Raw genomic sequence first — 18,880 nt, 5'->3', positions numbered from 1 at the left:
TTATGCGGACGAAAATCCGCACAAAACAATTTACGCGGATATTTGCACATAAGTTGTCTTCGAGAACAACAATTTGGCATCGATTAACGTGCAAAATTTTATGCGGGGCTGCTTCCTTCATGTACACATTCTGTAAGGATGTAAATCCGTATAGAAACTTTCACGCTGAGGATGCACACCAGTTCTCACAGTTTGCAAACGAGATTGCTCGCCATTTGAGGGATATCCGTATAAAACTTTTATACCGTAGAAACCTGCATGGAAAGATATCTTTAAACTATACATATCAAATTTGGGAGAAGTGCTTCCTTCGTGCATACGTAAGCATAAAATTTCTATACGGTATAAATCCGCATGGAAACCTCTATGCGGACTTACGTATATTCATTTTTATAAAATTTCCGTGCGGACGGGTTGCACTCAGCCAAGGTCGTTCACCAACATAGGGATGTCCGCATAGCATTTTTATGCTGAAGAAAATCCGCATAGAATGATATGCGAGGAAATCCGCACATCAAGTTTCTATGGGGGACAGATTCTCACGTCGGGAGAGGAAGCCATCCACGTGCATCGGCCTGCAGTTTGCGCACGTGGGAAGCCTCTCCGCGTTCTATGCTTGTTTCCGGCGACCGTGCTGATCTCCGGCGAGCTCATCCGCCCTCGCCGCCTCTGCCGTCCTCGTGTGCCGCGGCTGCAGAAAGGAAGACGGCTATGCGAAGAGTGGTGAAACAGCTACGCACGGCCTTTGTTCGATGAAATGCTCGATAGAGAATATTCTGATACCGTGGCGTCTAAACCAAGTAGAGGCTCAATTCATCTAAAAATTAAAGCCTACATTACCTTTTCGAGATCATTTCCAACCTACGATCCAATGGATTAACTTCTCATCAGCTGGAATCCTTCCTAGAACGCTGAATCTGTTAGACGGAGAAAATAGCTCTCCAAGTTGTGGTCACCTGGATAAGTTTTCAAACCTCACACCACTGAACGTGGAATGATCTTTGGAGCTTCCATAACCTACCAACCTATGATCAAATTTGATCCACAGGACCTGAAATACCTAAAATGAATCATCTAATATTTTCAAGGAACTATTGAACTTTATATGCAGGAAATCATAGTTCTACCATTAACACCTGTTCACCTTAGCCTTGATGATACTTTGCTCATTAGTATGAAGAAAGGGAAAAGATGCTATGGGATCTGCTTCAAATGCTACATTTTGGTACTTTGCAAACACAAGTGCATCCTTGAGCCCTTAGAGAGGGCCACAATCATAACGAGTGTAGCTGAGCGAAGCTCCACCAAAGAAAACAACTAAAAGTGCAAGGCTCAGAAGTCTCTTAATCTTTGATGGTGAAGAGATCAGCATGCCCACGAGCATCGACTGCATGGCCAACCTCAGCACCCTCGGCTTCCGTTCCTTGACGTAATTCTCGAACGCTGCCTCGATTCTCTTCTTGAGCTCTCCATCACCAACCCTGCCACCCTCCAAGCCCATAGGCATTGCCTCTGCTAGGTTCCTGGCGAGCACCACCGCATCCTCCAGAGCAACACAACCACCTTGGCCGAGGAACGGGCCCATCATGTGCATGGCATCCCCTGCAACTGTCATGGTGCCTCTCCTGAAGTTCCCGAACACGAGGTGCCATGGCGACCGGTAACGGATGCGTGTGAGGTTCAGCGAGCTAGGATTGCTGCTCTCGACCATCTCGATCATCTCGGCCGGGTAGTCCTTGATTTGCTGCATTGCCAACTCCATGATGAACTTAGGATCTTTCGAAGCATCTGTATCTGGTGCAATGCTATGCAACAATGTTAGGTCCCAACTATTTAGATAGTTACATGGCCTAGGTGCAATGGTAGTGCTACATAGAATTGGCAACATAATTTTTTTAAGATGTTATTAGATTTAGACAAGAATTATAAACAATGAAGAGGAAAAAAGATTAGAATATTGACAACATGAGATCCAGGTGTGTAACTACTGTCCTAGTTGTAATAATCTCTTTATGTGCGTCTGATATCATTATTCACAATTTCACAGTATAATGAGCACTACACCAACAGATAATTCTCAAAGAACATAGGTTGAAAACAAACCGGTCACATAATAGGATGTATAAAGGACTAATTTTGGAGAGAAAAATCAAGCATGCAGATGTTAATAAGCAGGAAAATGCCACTGCTATGATTGCTGGTTATTTTCTGCTCAAGGTTTCTGGGTTTGATAATGTTATCTCTAACAAAGATCTGGTTGCTCCTGTTTGGGACTTCGTGGCAGTCATTGTAGAGTGGCACAGCATTGACAAACTGCAGGATTGAAACTGAGGTAAAGGCTCATTTAGATGTCACAAGTTTTATGTGCTTACCTCTGTCAGGATATGGCCAATCTACAAACCAATGCACTAGCTTGTCATCAATTGGAATTCTTCCAAAAGCCATATAGCCATTATCCAGATTCCGAAGAAAACATCTTTCAAGGTCGTGACCATTTGGATAATTCGTGAGACCGCGAATCACACAATTTGGTAGCGAATTTAGGGCCCCTAGCCCTAACGACTTAGATATGATCGAATTTGATCCATCACAGCCGATCAGAACCTGCATTAGCCATTACAAAGGTTGATAGGAGTCATTTAAGCTGCATACCATGAAAACTTTAATTCAGTACTTGATTTTCAGGTGCACATGGTGGATGGTAAAGCCTAGTCAGCTGGGCTATATTGCAGTGGGCACAGCCCTTCTCTCCTTAGTGGAGGTTCTGCATTTGACTCTTTAGTGATGCAACCCCAAGTATTTGTCCTTAAACAACTTATCTCAGTTGGATCCACCCTCTTCCTCAAAAAGTGGATGTGGAGCCTAAGCTCCTTTAGGGAAATTTAGAATCAACAATCTTCTTCCCTGTTCAATTAATCATTCCCTTTGTTGAACAAGCTCATGCCAAGGACAAGTGCTGAAATGAAGCATAAGTGCAGCTAGATAAGACCCAATTACCTTTTTAATATTCTTATTTCCTTTATCTAGTAATGCTACATGGCCTTCTCAGTTATTTCATCAGTTCCTTGTGTTAACATGGCACAAGTGCATGATTTATAAGGAATTGGTTGAATCACAACATGCCATGTCAGCACCATATTAGCCATGCCATGTAACAATTTTCTCGTTCATTTGCTGGTTTATGTCCAGGTAGTGCTATCTTTTTCTCCAATTTTTGTCAGTGATAACACAAGGATAAAGCACACAAGCAGAATTTGTACACCTGCCTATGCTCCATTTCTAAACTAGAACTTTTTGTTTACATCTTGAGTACTTGAGGGAGAAGATTAATTTATGACCATCCTTTTTCTGAGAAATTAATCTATGACCATCAACGGGCAGTCAAGCTTTCAAAATTTTCAATCACCTTGGCTTTGATGATACTCCCATCATGAACATAAAGAATAGGGAATGATGTTGATGAATCTCCTTCAACTGCTACAATTTGGCACCCAAGTCGGACCGAGCCAGCAGGCAAGTTGTCAAACAACACTTGAATGAGATCAGTTCTCTTTAAGCACCTAAAATCTTCCACCCTAATAAAATAATAAACAAATAAATAAGCAAAATAAAAAAGACTAAGCAACACGACAATTTGATGGATAAGTATGGATTCTCTTTAGGCCCTAAAAGGAGAAGGAAGCCTCAAATGCCAACAAACGTCTCTCTATTCTCACATTGCAATCATGTTAGTGATATCTAAGAAACATGATGTTACAACTAGCGCTTGAATTTTCTTTTCAAGATTAAGAATTTTTTGATTTTTTTGTACGAAAAAAAAAAATCATGAGGAAATGATGTAAAAACTACTTATGTCCAACTTGGGCAACATCACCGAAGGTTTGAAGCTAGATTCACCTCCAAATGAAGGAGGGGTACAACCCATGGATGTACTTCCACAATGCTTTTCAAAATAGCACTTCATATCCAAGAAATCAGATGTTTACTGGAATCTCTTAAACATACCTGCTCGATTTTACTTGCACTGTCGACTTGTGATGCCATGCTTCTTGAATCCTGCATAGAATTTACATTGAAAAGAAGTAAAGAGGAATACAAGTCTTTGAGAGAGATATACAGAATGTTGGTTCTTATAAATTCATTAGCAGATTAAAAGTAAACATATTATGTCAGGTGCGTGGACTATGTTCTGAATGCTGCTAATAAAGGTGGTATTGTTTATCATATAATTGAAGCATTGCTATGTGCCCTAAGATGAACTTAAAAATTCGGTTCATACGCACATTCAGGTACAGTTTGCGATACGTGTAGCATTTTCCTTGCATCAAATATCATATCCTACCCAATATCTTACCCAAAATATATTTCTGAAAGAGAACTTAATTTTAAAAGGCAGTGAAAGTATACTCTGGAAAAGTAGATTTTTGAAAAAAGGACTTGACCTTAAAAGGCTATGAAAACGTACACTGGAATAGGGATACTTTTATCCCTAAGCACACCACCCACACCAAGTCTATCAAGTGCACACCAACCATTCATGAAGATACCAATTGCTGCCCCAGTAGCTCGTAGTCTCTCAGATCTCTCTAATACAAGACTTTTTACTCCTTTCCTGCACAAACAATGAGCAAAATGTAATGCAATGAAGATAACTTTTTATCATAATTCAAAAATTATATCTGTTGCTGGTGGTCCAAACCGAGAACGATTGGCACGGCGGTGTGAACGGGATTCCGTCTAAGTTGCCTTGGTTGGTGTTGATTGTGCTCCACCTTCCACCGGAAAACCTGCAAGCAAGCCTCGCACCACCACTGGGGTAGTGGGGGCCCTCCGACGATCAAGTCAGAGGAGATTGGAGGAGAAGGAGAGATAATAGTAGCAAGTAGGAGAATGCTCTGGAAGTTCTTACTTACCTCCCCCCTTCTCCCCCCAGCCGCATATATACCAGGCTGGGGGGTCCTTCTGGGGGGTTGATCATCGTGTGGCACGATGGAGTTGCCACTGACATGGCCATTACTGGGCGTCGTGGGGTAGCGCTGGGTACGGCCATGACAGGGCGTAGTGGAGCTCCGCTTTGTACGGCTGTTACAGGAGATCGTGGAGCAGCGCCGGATACGACCGTTGTAGGGAGTAGTAGAGTAGAGGGTCGCGGCGTGCTTCAGGGGAACAGCCTGTCGTTATCGAGAGATTGCCGACTCGGGGTCGGATTGCTGGATCAAGGGGCAGCCGACTCGGGGTCGGGCTGCGGAGCCGAAGATATCCGACTCGGAGTCGGGTTACTGGATCAAGGGGCAGCCGACTCGGGGTCGGGCGGCGAGGCCGAAGATATCCGACTCGGGGTCGGGTTACTGGATCAAGGGGCAGCTGTAATCTTCTAGGGCGCGCGTGCCGGTCACGTGGGGCATGGTGGCTGAGTTCCCCCGTAACAGTAGCCCCCCACTTCCGAGCCTGGAGCCAGAAGGGGAACGGGTGAAGGAAGTGATGCTTCGAGATTGTCGCCATCCCTCGGAGAGGCGCGCGCGCTTCGAGCTCCCCGCCTTCTTTATGGCGTATGGCGGTTGTTGCTGACCTGGCAGTCTGAGGATTTCGGCGGACATCCTTCCTTAATGGCATCGATTCGCCTTTGGGGCGCGAGCGACCCTTCGGCAGCCAGGCGTCCTCTGGCGTCACCGAGGCGTCACCCACCTTTCCGCCTATTTAACCGGGGGTCCTCCTCCGTCCGCCTTTCTCTTTACAGACATCTTCGAGTTTCTCCTTTGCGCTGCCGTCATCGCCGTCGGACTGTTCGCTTGCTCCTCCTTTGACGCTCTCGGAGCCGTTCTTCCTTCTCTTCCGGTGAGTTGCTTCATTCTTTAATTTAGGGCTCTCCATACTCTCCTTTTGTATTAGTGTACTCCAGTCGTTCCGGTCTTTTCCCCCTTCTCGACCCTGTCCTGACTGTAGATTCACTGGCCATTAGGGATGGGCGAAGTGAGAGCAGACCGCATTAAGTCGGAGTTGGCCGCCGAAGACCTAGATAGGTTCGTGGCTCGATACCACCTTCCCGAGGCCTGCAATGTTACGCTCCCGGGGCCTCAGGAAATTCTTCCGGCGCTAAGCCAGGCATCCGAGGATTAGGCCTCAGGAAATTCTTCCGGCACTAAGCCAGGCATCCGAGGGTTAGGCCTCAGGAAATTCTTCCGGCACTAAGCCAGGCATCCGAGGGTTAGGCCTCAGGAAATCCTTCCGGTGCTAAGCCAGGCATCCGAGGGTTAGGCCTCAGGAAATTCTTCCGGCGCTAAGCCAGGCATCCGAGGGTTAGGCCTCAGGAAATTCTTCCGGCGCTAAGCCAGGCATCCGAGGGTTAGGCCTCAGGAAATTCTTCCGGCGCTAAGCCAGGCATCCGAGGGTTAGGCCTCAGGAAATTCCGCTCGTTGGTCGGCCAAGGCTGGCGCAAGCCGAGGCGACCGGTCGGGGCTTCAGGCTAGTCTGCTCCCGGGATGATCATCGGGTTAGCCTGGCATCCGAGGGCCGAGCCTCGGGAGATTCCGCTCGCTGGTCGGCCAAGGCAGGCGCAAGCCGAGGCGACCGGTCGGGGCTTCAGGCTAGTCTGCTCCCGGGATGATCATCGGGTTAGCCTGGCATCCGAGGGCCGAGCCTCGGGAGATTCCGCTCGTTGGTCGGCCAAGGCTGGCGCAAGCCGAGGCGACCGGTCGGGGCTTCAGGCTAGTCTGCTCCCGGGATGATCATCGGGTTAGCCTGGCATCCGAGGGCCGAGCCTCGGGAGATTCCGCTCGTTGGTCGGCCAAGGCAGGCGCAAGCCGAGGCGACCGGTCGGGGCTTCAGGCTAGTCTGCTCCCGGGATGATCATCGGGTTAGCCTGGCATCCGAGGGCCGAGCCTCGGGAGATTCCGCTCGTTGGTCGGCCAAGGCTGGCGCAAGCCGAGGCGACCGGTCGGGGCTTCAGGCTAGTCTGCTCCCGGGATGATCATCGGGTTAGCCTGGCATCCGAGGGCCGAGCCTCGGGAGATTCCGCTCGTTGGTCGGCCAAGGCTGGCGCAAGCCGAGGCGACCGGTCGGGGCTTCAGGCTAGTCTACTCCCGGGATGATCATCGGGTTAGCCTGGCATCCGAGGGCCGAGCCTCGGGAAATTCCGCTCGCTGGTCGTGCGCCTGTCGCTTGCCGCCCGACGGGATCTCTCCGTGGCCAGCTGCGACCGTGTTTCTCCTCCTCTTCCAGCGTCGCCTGGGGAACACCTGATGGGCACTAAATGCTAATTAAGGGGTTACCTGGGAAATCGGATCGCCAGTTGCTGCTTGCGAGGAGTGTCAGTTAAGCGGCCGTGATACGCGCGTTCTTCGAGGCGGACGCGGCCTGGGGCGCGAGCGGAGATACGTGGACCTAAGGGTACAGGCCACCCGGAGTGTCCTGCACAAAGAATGCGATTAAGGGGAATGACGCTTAGGAAATCGCGGGAGGATATGCCTCGAGAGCCGGATCAGCTCCGGATTCAATGCGCCCGCATTTATTGGAGCCACCCGCATCGGAACGACCGGGGGGCCGCAGTTTGGCTATAAATATAGGTGCAGGTGCGATGGAGCCTGCCAAGCCGGAGCCGTTCAGGTTGCCATGGATCGTGGGCCTCCTCTCCGGCGCATGGTTGAGAGACCCCTACCGAAGGAACGGGAGGCGCGCCCTTCGCGACTTCCGCCAACTAGCCGTTTCATCTGGGATCAACAAGGAGGTTCTCCCCGGCGGAACTCCGCTCTAGGCGTTTCATCCGGGATCACGTCTCCCCTCCTTGAAGTTCGGCCTCCCGATTGAGCTCCGCACCAGGCGCTTGATCCGGGACCGCGCCTTCATATGCTCTTCTCCCTTGTATTCCTTCTCTCCCCTAGCACTGGGGAGGACCGGAATATCCCTTGGAGGTGGCGTTCCCCTGGAGGCAGCGGGAGCTTCGTCTGCGGCGGCTCCTCGTCCTTTTCGTGGGGCGTGGATGGCGCCTCCGGTTGGAGGCAGTGTGGACTTCTCCTTCGTCCACTTCTTCTTCATCCGCGCCGGCTCTTCGTCTCTTTCGTGAGACGCCGATGGCGCCTCCGGTTGGAAGCACCCACTTCCGGCGGGATTGCAACCGCTTCAGATGGAGGTTTCGGGATCCCAGATCTTCAGCTCCTCGGAGTCTCCACCTCTTCTTTACTTTCTTTACACCCTAATTCCCCTCTGGGAATTCCTTGTAATCACACGAGCACGCCGTTGTAACCAGAAATTATTGAAATGAAAAGTGTTATACATTTTTGAACTGTCTTTCTGGCATTGTCGTTCTACTGGTAATACATCCGCAGGTTAGCGGAATTCCAGCTCCTTAAAATTTCTCGACCATCTAGGGCCTCCAACTGGTAGGAGCCAGGTCGGTTTACCCAGCGAACCCTATACGGGCCTTCCCAATTTGGCGCTAGCTTCCCACCTTCCGCAGGTTGAGATGCTTTAGCTCGCCTTAGCACCAGATCTCCGATTCTGAAAAGCTTCGGTCGGACCTTGGAGTTGTAATATCGGGCCACCCTCCGCTGATACATCGCCATCCGAACCTGCGCCATTTTCCTCGCTTCTTCCAAGAGATCCAGGTTCCCTCGGAGTTGTTCCGAATTGGCCTCGGGTCGGTGCGCGGCCACCCGAGGTGAGGGGAGTCCGAGCTCCACGGGGACAACGGCTTCCGTGCCATAGGTTAGGCTGAAAGGCGTCTCCCCGGTAGGGGTCCGATGCGTGGTCCGATACGCCCAAAGGACATTCTCGAGTTCTTCGACCCAAGCTTGCCCCGTCCGACCGATTCGCGCTTTGATTCCTTGGAGGATTGTCCGATTTGTGACCTCGGCCTCGCCGTTGGTTTGGGGATGCGACACAGATGTGAACCGATGCTCGATCCCGAACTCCTCGCAGAAGTCACGGAAATGCTTGTTGTCGAACTGTCGGCCATTATCCGAGATGAGGACCCGAGGTACCCCAAATCGGACAATGATGTTCTTCTTCACGAACTTCCGGACTTGCGCCTCCGTGATAGTGGCCAGCGGCTCTGCCTCCACCCACTTGGTGAAGTAGTCGATTGCAACAATCAAAAATTTTCGCTGAGCTGAAGCGACGGGGAATGGTCCGAGGATATCCATTCCCCACTGGGCGAAGGGCCAGGGTGCAGTGATTGGTGCCAAGGGGACAGAAGGGACTCTCTGGATGTTGGCGTGGCGCTGGCAGGCGTCGCATTTCCGTACATGATCCTTTGAGTCCTCCAACAAGGTAGGCCAATAATAGCCTTGCCTCATGATCTTGTGCGCCAAGGACCTAGCCCCCAAGTGTGATCCGCAAACGCCTTCGTGGACTTCGCCGAGGACGTAGGCCGCTTCCGAGGGGCGGAGGCACTTTAAGAGGGGGGCGGTGAACGAGGTCCGATACAGCCTTCCTTCATGGAGTACGTAGTGGGCGGACTTCATAACAAGTCGCCGGGCTTGATCTTCGTCTTCAGGGAGGATCCCTTCGGCGAGGTAGGCGACAAGCGGGTCCATCCAAGACGGCTCCGGATCAATCGCCATCACCGCTCCAGCCTCGCCGATGCTCGGGGCATCCAGGGTCTCCAGGTAGATCGCCCTCGACAAGTTGTGCGCGTCTGCGCTCACTAAGCGGGACAACCTGTCGGCCCTGGCATTTTCACTTCTTGGGACCTGCTGGATGTCGACATTGCCGAGGTCGGGAATGAGTGCTCGCACCTTCCGGGCGTAATTCTGCATGGTCGGGTTCCGGGCTTCGAACTCCCCACGGACCTGCCCGACCACCAGCTGAGAGTCGGTGAAGACCTTCAGGCGCCGGATGCCGAGCTCCTTGGTGAGTTTGAGTCCCGTGACTAGGGCCTCGTACTCCGCCTCGTTGTTGGTCACTGGAAATCCAAACCTCAAGGCATACTCGGCTATCACTCCATCAGGGCTGGTGAGGACCAGCCCGGCCCCTCCACCTTCGGGGTTCAACGACCCATCGATGTGAAGCGTCCAAATCGGGAGGTCGAGGCTGGGTGTTTCCGGCGACTTAGGTTCCGCCTCCTGCACCGTGTACTCAGCGAGGAAATCCGCGAGCGCCTGGGCCTTGATAGCGGGTCGGGGCTGGTAGCGGATGTCGAACTCACCAAGTTCTACTGCCCACTTCACCAGCCGTCCTGCATTCTCAGGATTGCTGAGGATCTGCCGCAGCGGTTGATCGGTCAAGAGGGTGACAGAATGGGCCTGGAAATAGGGGCGAAGCCTCCTGGTCGCGGTCAGCAGCGCGAAGGCGATCTTTTCAGCCTTCGTATACCGCGTCTCGGCATCCCGTAAGACCCGGCTGATGTAGTACACAGGCTTCTGGAATTTTGCCTCTTCCCGAACCAGTACCGCACTGACTGCGGTTGGGGAGACCGCCAGATAAAGGTAGAGCATCTCCCCTTCTTGCGGCTTGGACAGCAGGGGAGGAGACGCCAAGTATTCCTTGAGCTGGTCGAATGCTGCTTGACATTCGGCCGTCCAGAGGAAGTCTTTCGGGCGTTTCAACACCTTGAAGAAAGGTTGGCAGCGTTCGGCCGACTTTGCCACAAATCGTCCGAGCGCGGCGACCCTCCCAGCGAGCTCCTGAACCTCCTTCACTTTGGTCGGAGGGGACATCTTGGATGGCCTTGATTTTGTCAGGGTTGGCTTCGATCCCCCGCTGGTTGACAATGAAACCGAGGAACCTCCCGGCCGAAGCGCCAAAGGCGCACTTCGCTGGGTTCAGCTTCATGCGAAACTTCCGCAGGGTGGCGAAAGTCTCCTCCAGATCCGCGATGTGCTGGTCTGCATGGCGGCTCTTCACCAGCATATCGTCCACGTACACCTCCATGTTCCGGCCGATTTGCTCTTTGAAGATTTTGTTGACGAGGCGCTGGTAAGTGGCGCCAGCATTCTTCAGACCGAAGGGCATTACCTTGTAACAGTACAGCCCCCGGTCTGTTATAAAGGCAGTTTTCTCCTCGTCCTGTGGAGCCATCATTATCTGGTTGTAGCCGGAGAAGGCGTCCATGAAAGACAGCAGCTGATATCCGGAAGTCGCGTCGACCAGTTGGTCTATCCGCGGAAGCGGAAAGCTATCCTTGGGGCATGCCTTGTTCAGGTCGGTGTAGTCGACGCACATCCTCCACTTTCCGCTCGCCTTCCGGACAAGTACGACATTTGCCAGCCATTCGGGGTAGCTGACCTCCCTTATGAATCCTGCCTCCAAGAGCTTGTCTACCTCCTGGTCGACCACTCGGATCCGATCCGGGGCACAGTGTCTCTTCTTCTGCTTTACTGGTCGGTGGGTTGGGTCGACGTTGAGGGCGTGAGAAATGACCTCCGGGTCGATCCCAGGTACATCGGACGCCGACCAGGCAAATACATCGGCGTTGGCTCGGAGGAATTCCACCAACCGAGCCCGAGCTCCCGGGTCGAGATTGGTGCCGACCCGGACCGTCCGGTCCGGGCGACCTTCCTCGAGGGGAACTTCGATCACACCTTCGGCCGGCTCCCCGTGCCGCAAGGCCACCTCGTCTCTGGCGTCGAGGGACTCGACGCTTAAGGCTTCTACGGGCTCCTTCCCTTTGAGAGTTGCTAGGAAACATTGCCTTGCGGTCGGTTGGTCACCTCGGACCTCTCCAATCCCGGCCGCCGTGGGGAACCGCATGAGCAAGTGGTACGTAGAGACCACCGCGCGAAGGGCGTTCAGTCCGGGTCGTCCGAGGATAGCGTTGTAGGCCGAGGGAACACGGACGACCAAGAACCCGAGCCGCACCGTGGCTTCTGCGGGTGCAACGCCCGCAGTCACAGGCAGCTCAACGACACCTTCGGCCGAGATAGCGTCACCAGTGAATCCTATGAGGGGGGTGGATGTTTTGTGCAACAATTTTCTGGACAAGCTCATCTTTTGGAAGGCCTCGTAAAACAAAATATCAGCTGAGCTTCCACTATCCACAAGAACACGCCTTACATCATAGTTTGCCATAGTGAGGGAGATCACCATGGCGTCATCGTGGGGGGTCTGAACCCCCTTTACATCTTCATCACAAAAAGTGATTACATTACCGACCTTCTGCCTCTTTGCGACGGCTGCCCCTGATGCTTCAGTCGAGCCCCCCGCGTTCCTCTCGGGCCGGGGGCAGCCCCCAGTGATAGTATGGATCACGCCCGCGACGGGTCGATTCTGCTCCCGAGGCTCCGGAGGGGCCGGGTCGGCCGGACGCGAGTCTGCGGGGGGACGTCGATCGTTCACATATCGACCGAGACGCCCTCGGCGGATGAGAGCCTCGATCTCGTCCCGAAGCTGGAAGCAGTCTTCGGTGTCGTGGCCGTGGTCCCGGTGGTACTCACAGTACGCCCGAGAGGGCCTCCTCCCAGGGATCTTCTTCATCTGTCTCGGGACCGGGAGGTCCTCCCGCCCCTTGATTTCCATGAGGATCTGGGCCCGGGGAGTCAGGAGAGGAGTGTACCGGTTGAAACGTCGGGGCGGAGAACGAGGGCGTAGGGCGCCGTGGTTCCTCGCCGGCGACAGGCTTCTGCGCCGACGTTGAGGCGTCGGGCTCCTCCCCTGGCGTGCCTCTTTAAGCCTTTTCTTCCCGAGCTTTGGAGGGATCTCGGCGGCCTCCTTGCTCCGGTGGGCGGCCGCCTCCTCGGCGTCCGCATACTGGTTCGCCCGGGACAACAGCTCCGGGAAGCTCCGCGGCAGGCGTTTGTCCAGGGAGAAGGTGAGTCTGCCCTTTCGGAAGCCACGCTTCAGGGCTGAAAGAGCCACCTCCTGGCTCAGGTTCCGGACTTCCAGCGTAGCCTTGTTGAAGCGGGTAAGATAATCCCGCAAGCTTTCTCCCTCGTTTTGCCGGACATCAAAGAGGGAGTCGGAGACCAGTCGCCGCCGGCTACTGACGGCGAAATGGGTGATGAAGAGGCGGGTAAACTGATCGAAGGACTGGATCGAGTTAGCCTCCAAGCCGGCGAACCACGCCCTTGCCGGGCCACGGAGGGTCGCCGGGAAAGCCTTGCAGAGGAGAGGACCTGATGCTCCGTGGAGGAGCATAAGGGTCCTGAAACTCTCGACGTGATCCCGCGGGTCCGCCGCCCCGTCATAGGGCTCGATCGCCGGCATTTTAAACCCCGGCGGATTCGGGGTCCGCAGGATCCTCGAGGCAAGCGCCGGTTGGGAGGAGATCTCCAAGTCGGCGAAGGGATCTTTAGAGTGGCCCTTCAGGACCTGGAGTTGTCGGTGGAGATCGTCCACCCGCCGGTCCAGGGAGCGCGACCGATGGGTGGGAGACAAGGAGCACCGAGAGGGGGACCGACTGGAGCGCGGGTTCCTTGAGGACTGGGGGGTCTGGGAATGCGCCCGGGCTCGCCTCTCATACCCCGCGCAGCTCCGATGGGAAGGTCCCGGCAGAATGGACCGTGCTCGAGAATCTTCCTCGCGCCGGCGCTCCTCCCCATGGGAGAGGAAGGAGCGCGGGTTAAGGAGGATAGGTGAGCGCTCAGGGAGCAGCGGCTCCTGGGCCCGCTGCGGCGCCCGAGACATCACACCCTGCAGGTTCTGCACCGCCTCCGCGAGGGTGCGAACCTGCTGGGCTAACTGGTCGAACTGAGCGGCTTCGACCATCTGAATGGGGGGTGGAACGGTGGAGTGTTGCTGAGAATGTGTTGGAGACGCAGCGGCCTCCCGGCCGGAGGCGCGAGAAGCCCCGCGACCGGAGGCATTGGAAGCTCCACGACCACCTCGCCGTGCCATTACGATCGCTCTGAGATTCGGCCCTTCCTCTAGCGCCAACTGTTGCTGGTGGTCCAAACCGAGAACGATTGGCACGGCGGTGTGAACGGGATTCCGTCTAAGTTGCCTTGGTTGGTGTTGATAGTGCTCCACCTTCCACCGGGAAACCTGCAAGCAAGCCTCGCACCACCACTGGGGTAGTGGGGGCCCTCCGACGATCAAGTCAGAGGAGATTGGAGGAGAAGGAGAGATAATAGTAGCAAGTAGGAGAATGCTCTGGAAGTTCTTGCTTACCTCCCCCCTTCTCCCCCCAGCCGCATATATACCAGGCTGGGGGGTCCTTCTGGGGGGTTGATCATCGTGTGGCACGATGGAGTTGCCACTGACATGGCCGTTACTGGGCATCGTGGGGTAGCGCTGGGTACGGCCATGACAGGGCGTAGTGGAGCTCCGCTTTGTACGGCTGTTACAGGAGATCGTGGAGCAGCGCCGGATACGACCGTTGTAGGGAGTAGTGGAGCAGAGGGTCGCGGCGTGCTTCAGGGGAACAGCCTGTCGTTATCGAGAGATTGCCGACTCGGGGTCGGATTGCTGGATCAAGGGGCAGCCGACTCGGGGTCGGGCTGCGGAGCCGAAGATATCCGACTCGGAGTCGGGTTACTGGATCAAGGGGCAGCCGACTCGGGGTCGGGCTGCGAGGCCGAAGATATCCGACTCGGGGTCGGGTTACTGGATCAAGGGGCAGCTGTAATCTTCTAGGGCGCGCGTGCCGGTCACGTGGGGCATGGTGGCTGAGTTCCCCCGTAACAATATCCAAATCTGCATTTCAAAATTAGGTCCTATTAATCAATTAAGGTTTTCATCTACTACCAGATATCAGTTTGTATCAAAATGGGGCACCCACTTATACCATTTATCTAAACCTTGCCTCTTATTATCTCGGCCTATATAACCCAGTTTTTCTCAAGATATCAGCTGATACAAAAATCAATATGTCAGACAAGATTTTAATCTTCCTTTCTTCATCTTGATTTATAAGTTGATAAATAAATATCCAAAGTGAAAGCATAAAGACAATTGTAGCCTCTATTTTATTATGTAAACCAAGAAATCAATATCTTGGTTCCTATATATCAGCTAAGTTGCGATGAACTGAGATCTTCATTCATCTTGGTTCCCATCGCTCACCAATATGGTTGATATCTTAGCTTTTGAAACATAGCAAGGGCGTTTATCAAGAAAAGTGCCCTCATTATCTAGATGGCATGTTAATTAAGATTTTGTCTGGTTCAGGAATAAAGTAGCAATAAGACTTGAAATAAGCCTTAACCTTATGAAATGGGTTAAGGACGAAGAAACAAGGGAAGAATAGTTATTCCAGTCAAACATGTTTATTCTTGAACCGTTATATGGAAGGATGGAATAAATATACTCCTACAGTAAGGCCCTCTTTTGTTCTTGCTCTATATTTACGGAAAAAAATTGCCCTCAACTAGAGATGTTTCAGAAATTTCAGCCAAATATAAACAGGAATAACTCATGGAACACCTATTTCCGGAGGAACAACCATTCTTATTCCACTTTTTCTTATTAACGAACCAAACACAGTCCAAAGGTGTAAATATTTGTCAATGGATTAGACTCCTTCAATTTTCTACAACACACTGTTTCCAGATATGAATTATGACTTTTTAGGGAAGGGCTCCATAGCCGATATCTGTTACCAAACTAGTCCAAGAATGGTCAATCCCCCCAAGTCCCACCGACCCCATGGTGAGTTGCAAAGCCACAAATCCCCCTCGTCTCATATCAGCTAGAAACTAATATGGCAACTCCATCGAACCACAAAACAAGGTTACATTAGGGGTGCAAATGGGTCGGGTCGGACCAGGTCATGAGTGACCTCGATCCAACCTGGATCCTTATTTTGGTCCTAATGTTGGACCTAGACCCAATCCAATAGAAGATCGGGTCGGATTGGGTTTATTGCTAAAATCTCTGACCCAATGGATCATTCGGGTCGGGTCCATATATAATCTGGTCCCAACCTAAAAAAATTGGGTCTGGGTCGACGGGTCTTCCTCTCTTCATCCCCTGTTTCACCTCTCTTTTTTCTCAAGTTACTTTTCCTTTCAAAACCATTACATTTCATATGATAATATGATGAGTAACTCCACCAACTTCATTACAATGACCAACCCAGATGGGTCCGAATTGGTGCCTCAGCATCCATGGCTGTGACAGTCAAAATATAAGCAATCCAGGAAAAGAGAACCCAAAACTCTGATGGAACAACCAAGACATCCCCAATGGAATTATGAGTTACAACTTTTATTAACATCTAATACTAATAATTTCAGACCTGCTATTCAATCATAACCACATATATGATGGCAGAGAAAAAAATGAGTGCAACTTATATTTTGACTATAATGAAGTTATAGTGCTAACCATTTCTTTTCTGAGAGAGAGAGGGGGAGAGAGAGGGGAAAGGAGAATTTCCCTTCAATATTTCAAGCATGATGATTTCTATTTGATGATTTCACACTGATGGTTAGCAGGAGCTGCCTCAGAAAACAAAAGAACAACAACTTCAATGGATCAACACCCTTAAACAATTGGCTGCTGCCTAGTCATTAAATATAGGAAAAAAATTATATTAATCATTTTGATGTAATTGGTTGCTAACTTGCCAAAATTCAAATGCAATAACCCCCTTCTCTCTCCTCCCACCATGGTTACTGCAAAGTCTTATGTCTATCCTTAATCCTGTACCACAGAATCCAACCCCATTAAATTCAAACTCATCAACATGGCCAAATTTGTTTTTGATTATAATGAAGTTAGGATGGTTGGCTTTGGTTGATCCACCAACTCATAGTATAAGGGGGCACAAAACTACTGGGAATCACGCGAATAGTGAGTGATCTACTGACACAAATCTATGGAATAGGACAAGTCTGAAAGAAGAGAAAACCAAGAGGAAACAGCAAGTGAAAGGAAGGAGCCACCTGTGAAGAGCCAGAGCGGTGGCGAGCCCACAGATTCCTCCGCCCACGATCACTATATCGTGATGTTCCTCTTCGCTCCTCATGCTTCCTCTTGGCTTCCTCTCCCTCTCTCTCTCTCTCTCTCACACACACACACACACACACACACACAAACTCCTCTTTTTTTTTTTTTTGCTGAAACTACACACAAACTCTTTCCATGGTGGTTTGTTGACGATGCTCTCCAGTAGGACTGATTTTGGATTTTTTTATTTGAAAATAAAGATCAGTAGAGATTATGTTTTTAGGATTTTAGAATTTTTTATTCAAAAAGAAAATTTCGGATCCTGCCTTGCGTGGACTTTGAGAGGGTCTTTCTTGAAGCCACAGTTGTTTTATCCGCGTCGCTGGGATGGGATGGGTAAAGAATAAAGATTAGTGGGTAAGGAACATGATGGCCCGACATTAGTTGTTAAATTCCCTGAAATGCGCGTTTTCTTGAGAATTGTTATGTAAATACTGATGAAATGATAGTCAATGGTCGACAATAATATTTTAAAAAATAAATTATATATATATATATATATTGCTAAAAATAGTGGTATCATACATAACGTGTATGGATACAATCAAAAAAAAAGCAAAAAATAAAATATCAAAGAGAACACTAGGCACCTCCGTCTCAATAATTATATCTTAAAAAATAATTATATCTACAATACAAATAATTGTCGATATGGCCTAACAATGTAATTATAAATTATTAAAAAATAGCACCAAACTTAACTCTTGCTAAGTGTATATATATATATATATATATATATATATATATATATATATATATATATATATATATATATATATATATATATATTTCGAGGGCATAATCCTAAAATGTTTTATATATCTAAATATCCTCCCTTTTTTTTTCATCCACCTAAGCTCATCAACTTCTAGAGAGCCCGAAGTTCCATTAAAAAAAAATTAAGGCCAGAGACCCGGCCCGTGATCAGCTCTACTTTATAGTAGAATAAAAACAGATTTACAGAGTTTACAATCCTAGATCCTTATCCTTATTGAATAAAAAAATATAGGAATTCACTCCACCAAGATCTGTAAATAAGTCCAAATAAAAAACTAGTTAAGATAGGAGTTTGAGATAAACTACTAAACCGTGTCAAGTTGACATAACAGACATTGTTGTAAATTTTAAAGCGGTTGAATTAAACCGTTACATAGCATACATTGGTTTAGAAGTCTAACAATCAAAATACAAAACTTAGAAGAAAGTATGAAAAGACTTTTCATATTCTTCTGAACTTCAATCCTCGAGATGGAACTATTTATATATAATGATGCATTACAGTTTTAGATGTTTTCCTTCTACTTTGTGGATGGGTTCAAGCAAATGGGTGCTTAATTTGCCACAAACTCATGACTTAATTCAGCAGAACATACATGCACCGTTGGAAAGATAGCCGTATGCAAAATAAAAGAGAAAAAAATTATCTGCACATCCCCCAGCTCCAGGATTTATAAGGTAGCATTGTCATGAGATACAACAGTGATTTCCAATCGATTGGATACATGGCAGGCTTTGGTTGATCTATGTTTTTGTTCTAAAAGAAAGATGAGAAATTTTGTATCAGTTGTTAAATCAGCATTTTCCTTTTAAAATCTCCCCACCAGTGGCTAATTCAGATGGCAATCTAAAGTCACACATCCAAATAAAGCCTCCATGTATTATTATCCTATCATTTTGCACTGTAGATGATGATAATAAAAGTGATGTAATGGTGATACTTTTCCCATAAAATAAAGAAAATCTAAGCCAAAGGACTTAGACAACAAAAGTATACGAAGGCAACAAAGGCACACTCTGGTACCAAGGCAGCATTCCTCCTGAGCTCTGCACCCACGCCAAGTTAGTGCACGCCAAGCATTAATGAAGACATCGGTTGCTGCCCCTGTAGCTCGGATCGTGTCATATTTTTCGAAAACGAGACTTCTTATTCCTTTCCTGTGCACGTATTGGAGTCCAATTAAATATAATGAAGCTGTAAACTTAGATGTAGCCAAATGCCCGTACCTTCCTACGGATCTAAATGAGTCGGATTGGATCAGATCACAGGTGACTTTGACCA

The 18,880-nt window shown here is 49.9% G+C and overlaps 1 protein-coding gene across 4 annotated transcripts; it reads right to left on the bottom strand.

Moving 5' to 3' along the window:
• Nucleotides 1–1,080: 1,080 nt before the first annotated feature.
• On the bottom strand, nt 1,081–17,090 carry LOC103704750 (monooxygenase 1-like). 4 transcript variants are annotated; one of them, XR_016400345.1, is made up of 6 exons: nt 16,758–16,901; nt 4,466–14,565; nt 4,006–4,056; nt 3,407–3,575; nt 2,373–2,604; nt 1,081–1,794 (listed from the first exon to the last, which is right to left on the bottom strand). XR_016400345.1 is itself a non-coding variant. In XM_089930233.1 (6 exons), exons 1-6 carry the CDS (start codon nt 16,838–16,840, stop codon nt 1,259–1,261), a joined length of 1,218 nt encoding a protein of 405 aa, XP_089786359.1. In that variant the 5' UTR covers nt 16,841–16,956; the 3' UTR covers nt 1,081–1,258. The 4 variants fall into 4 exon arrangements, 3 of the variants coding, with proteins under 3 accessions (XP_089786359.1, XP_088576421.1, XP_089786360.1); XM_089930233.1 differs by having other exon boundaries at nt 4,466–4,612; nt 16,758–16,956; XM_088720295.2 differs by lacking the exon at nt 16,758–16,901 and having other exon boundaries at nt 4,466–4,612; nt 4,700–9,600.
• Between the last annotated feature and the right edge of the window lie 1,790 nt (nt 17,091–18,880).

Source organism: Phoenix dactylifera, chromosome 4 (assembly GCF_051530095.1).
Source record: "Phoenix dactylifera cultivar Ajwa chromosome 4, Ajwa_hap1_PhDact_Kaust_v1.1, whole genome shotgun sequence".
Lineage (NCBI taxonomy): Eukaryota > Viridiplantae > Streptophyta > Magnoliopsida > Arecales > Arecaceae > Phoenix > Phoenix dactylifera.
This window is presented reverse-complemented; position numbering and strand designations above follow the sequence as displayed.

Coding starts and splice junctions, on each gene's coding strand:
- LOC103704750 (XM_089930233.1), bottom strand. CDS start 16,840: ATGAGGAGCGAAGAGGAACATCACGATATAGTGATCGTGGGCGGAGGA. Junction 4,057..4,465: donor AAAAGTATCCCTATTCCAGT/GTACGTTTTCAT, acceptor AATTCTATGCAG/GATTCAAGAAGCATGGCATC. Junction 1,795..2,372: donor TTGGCCATATCCTGACAGAG/GTAAGCACATAA, acceptor GCATTGCACCAG/ATACAGATGCTTCGAAAGAT.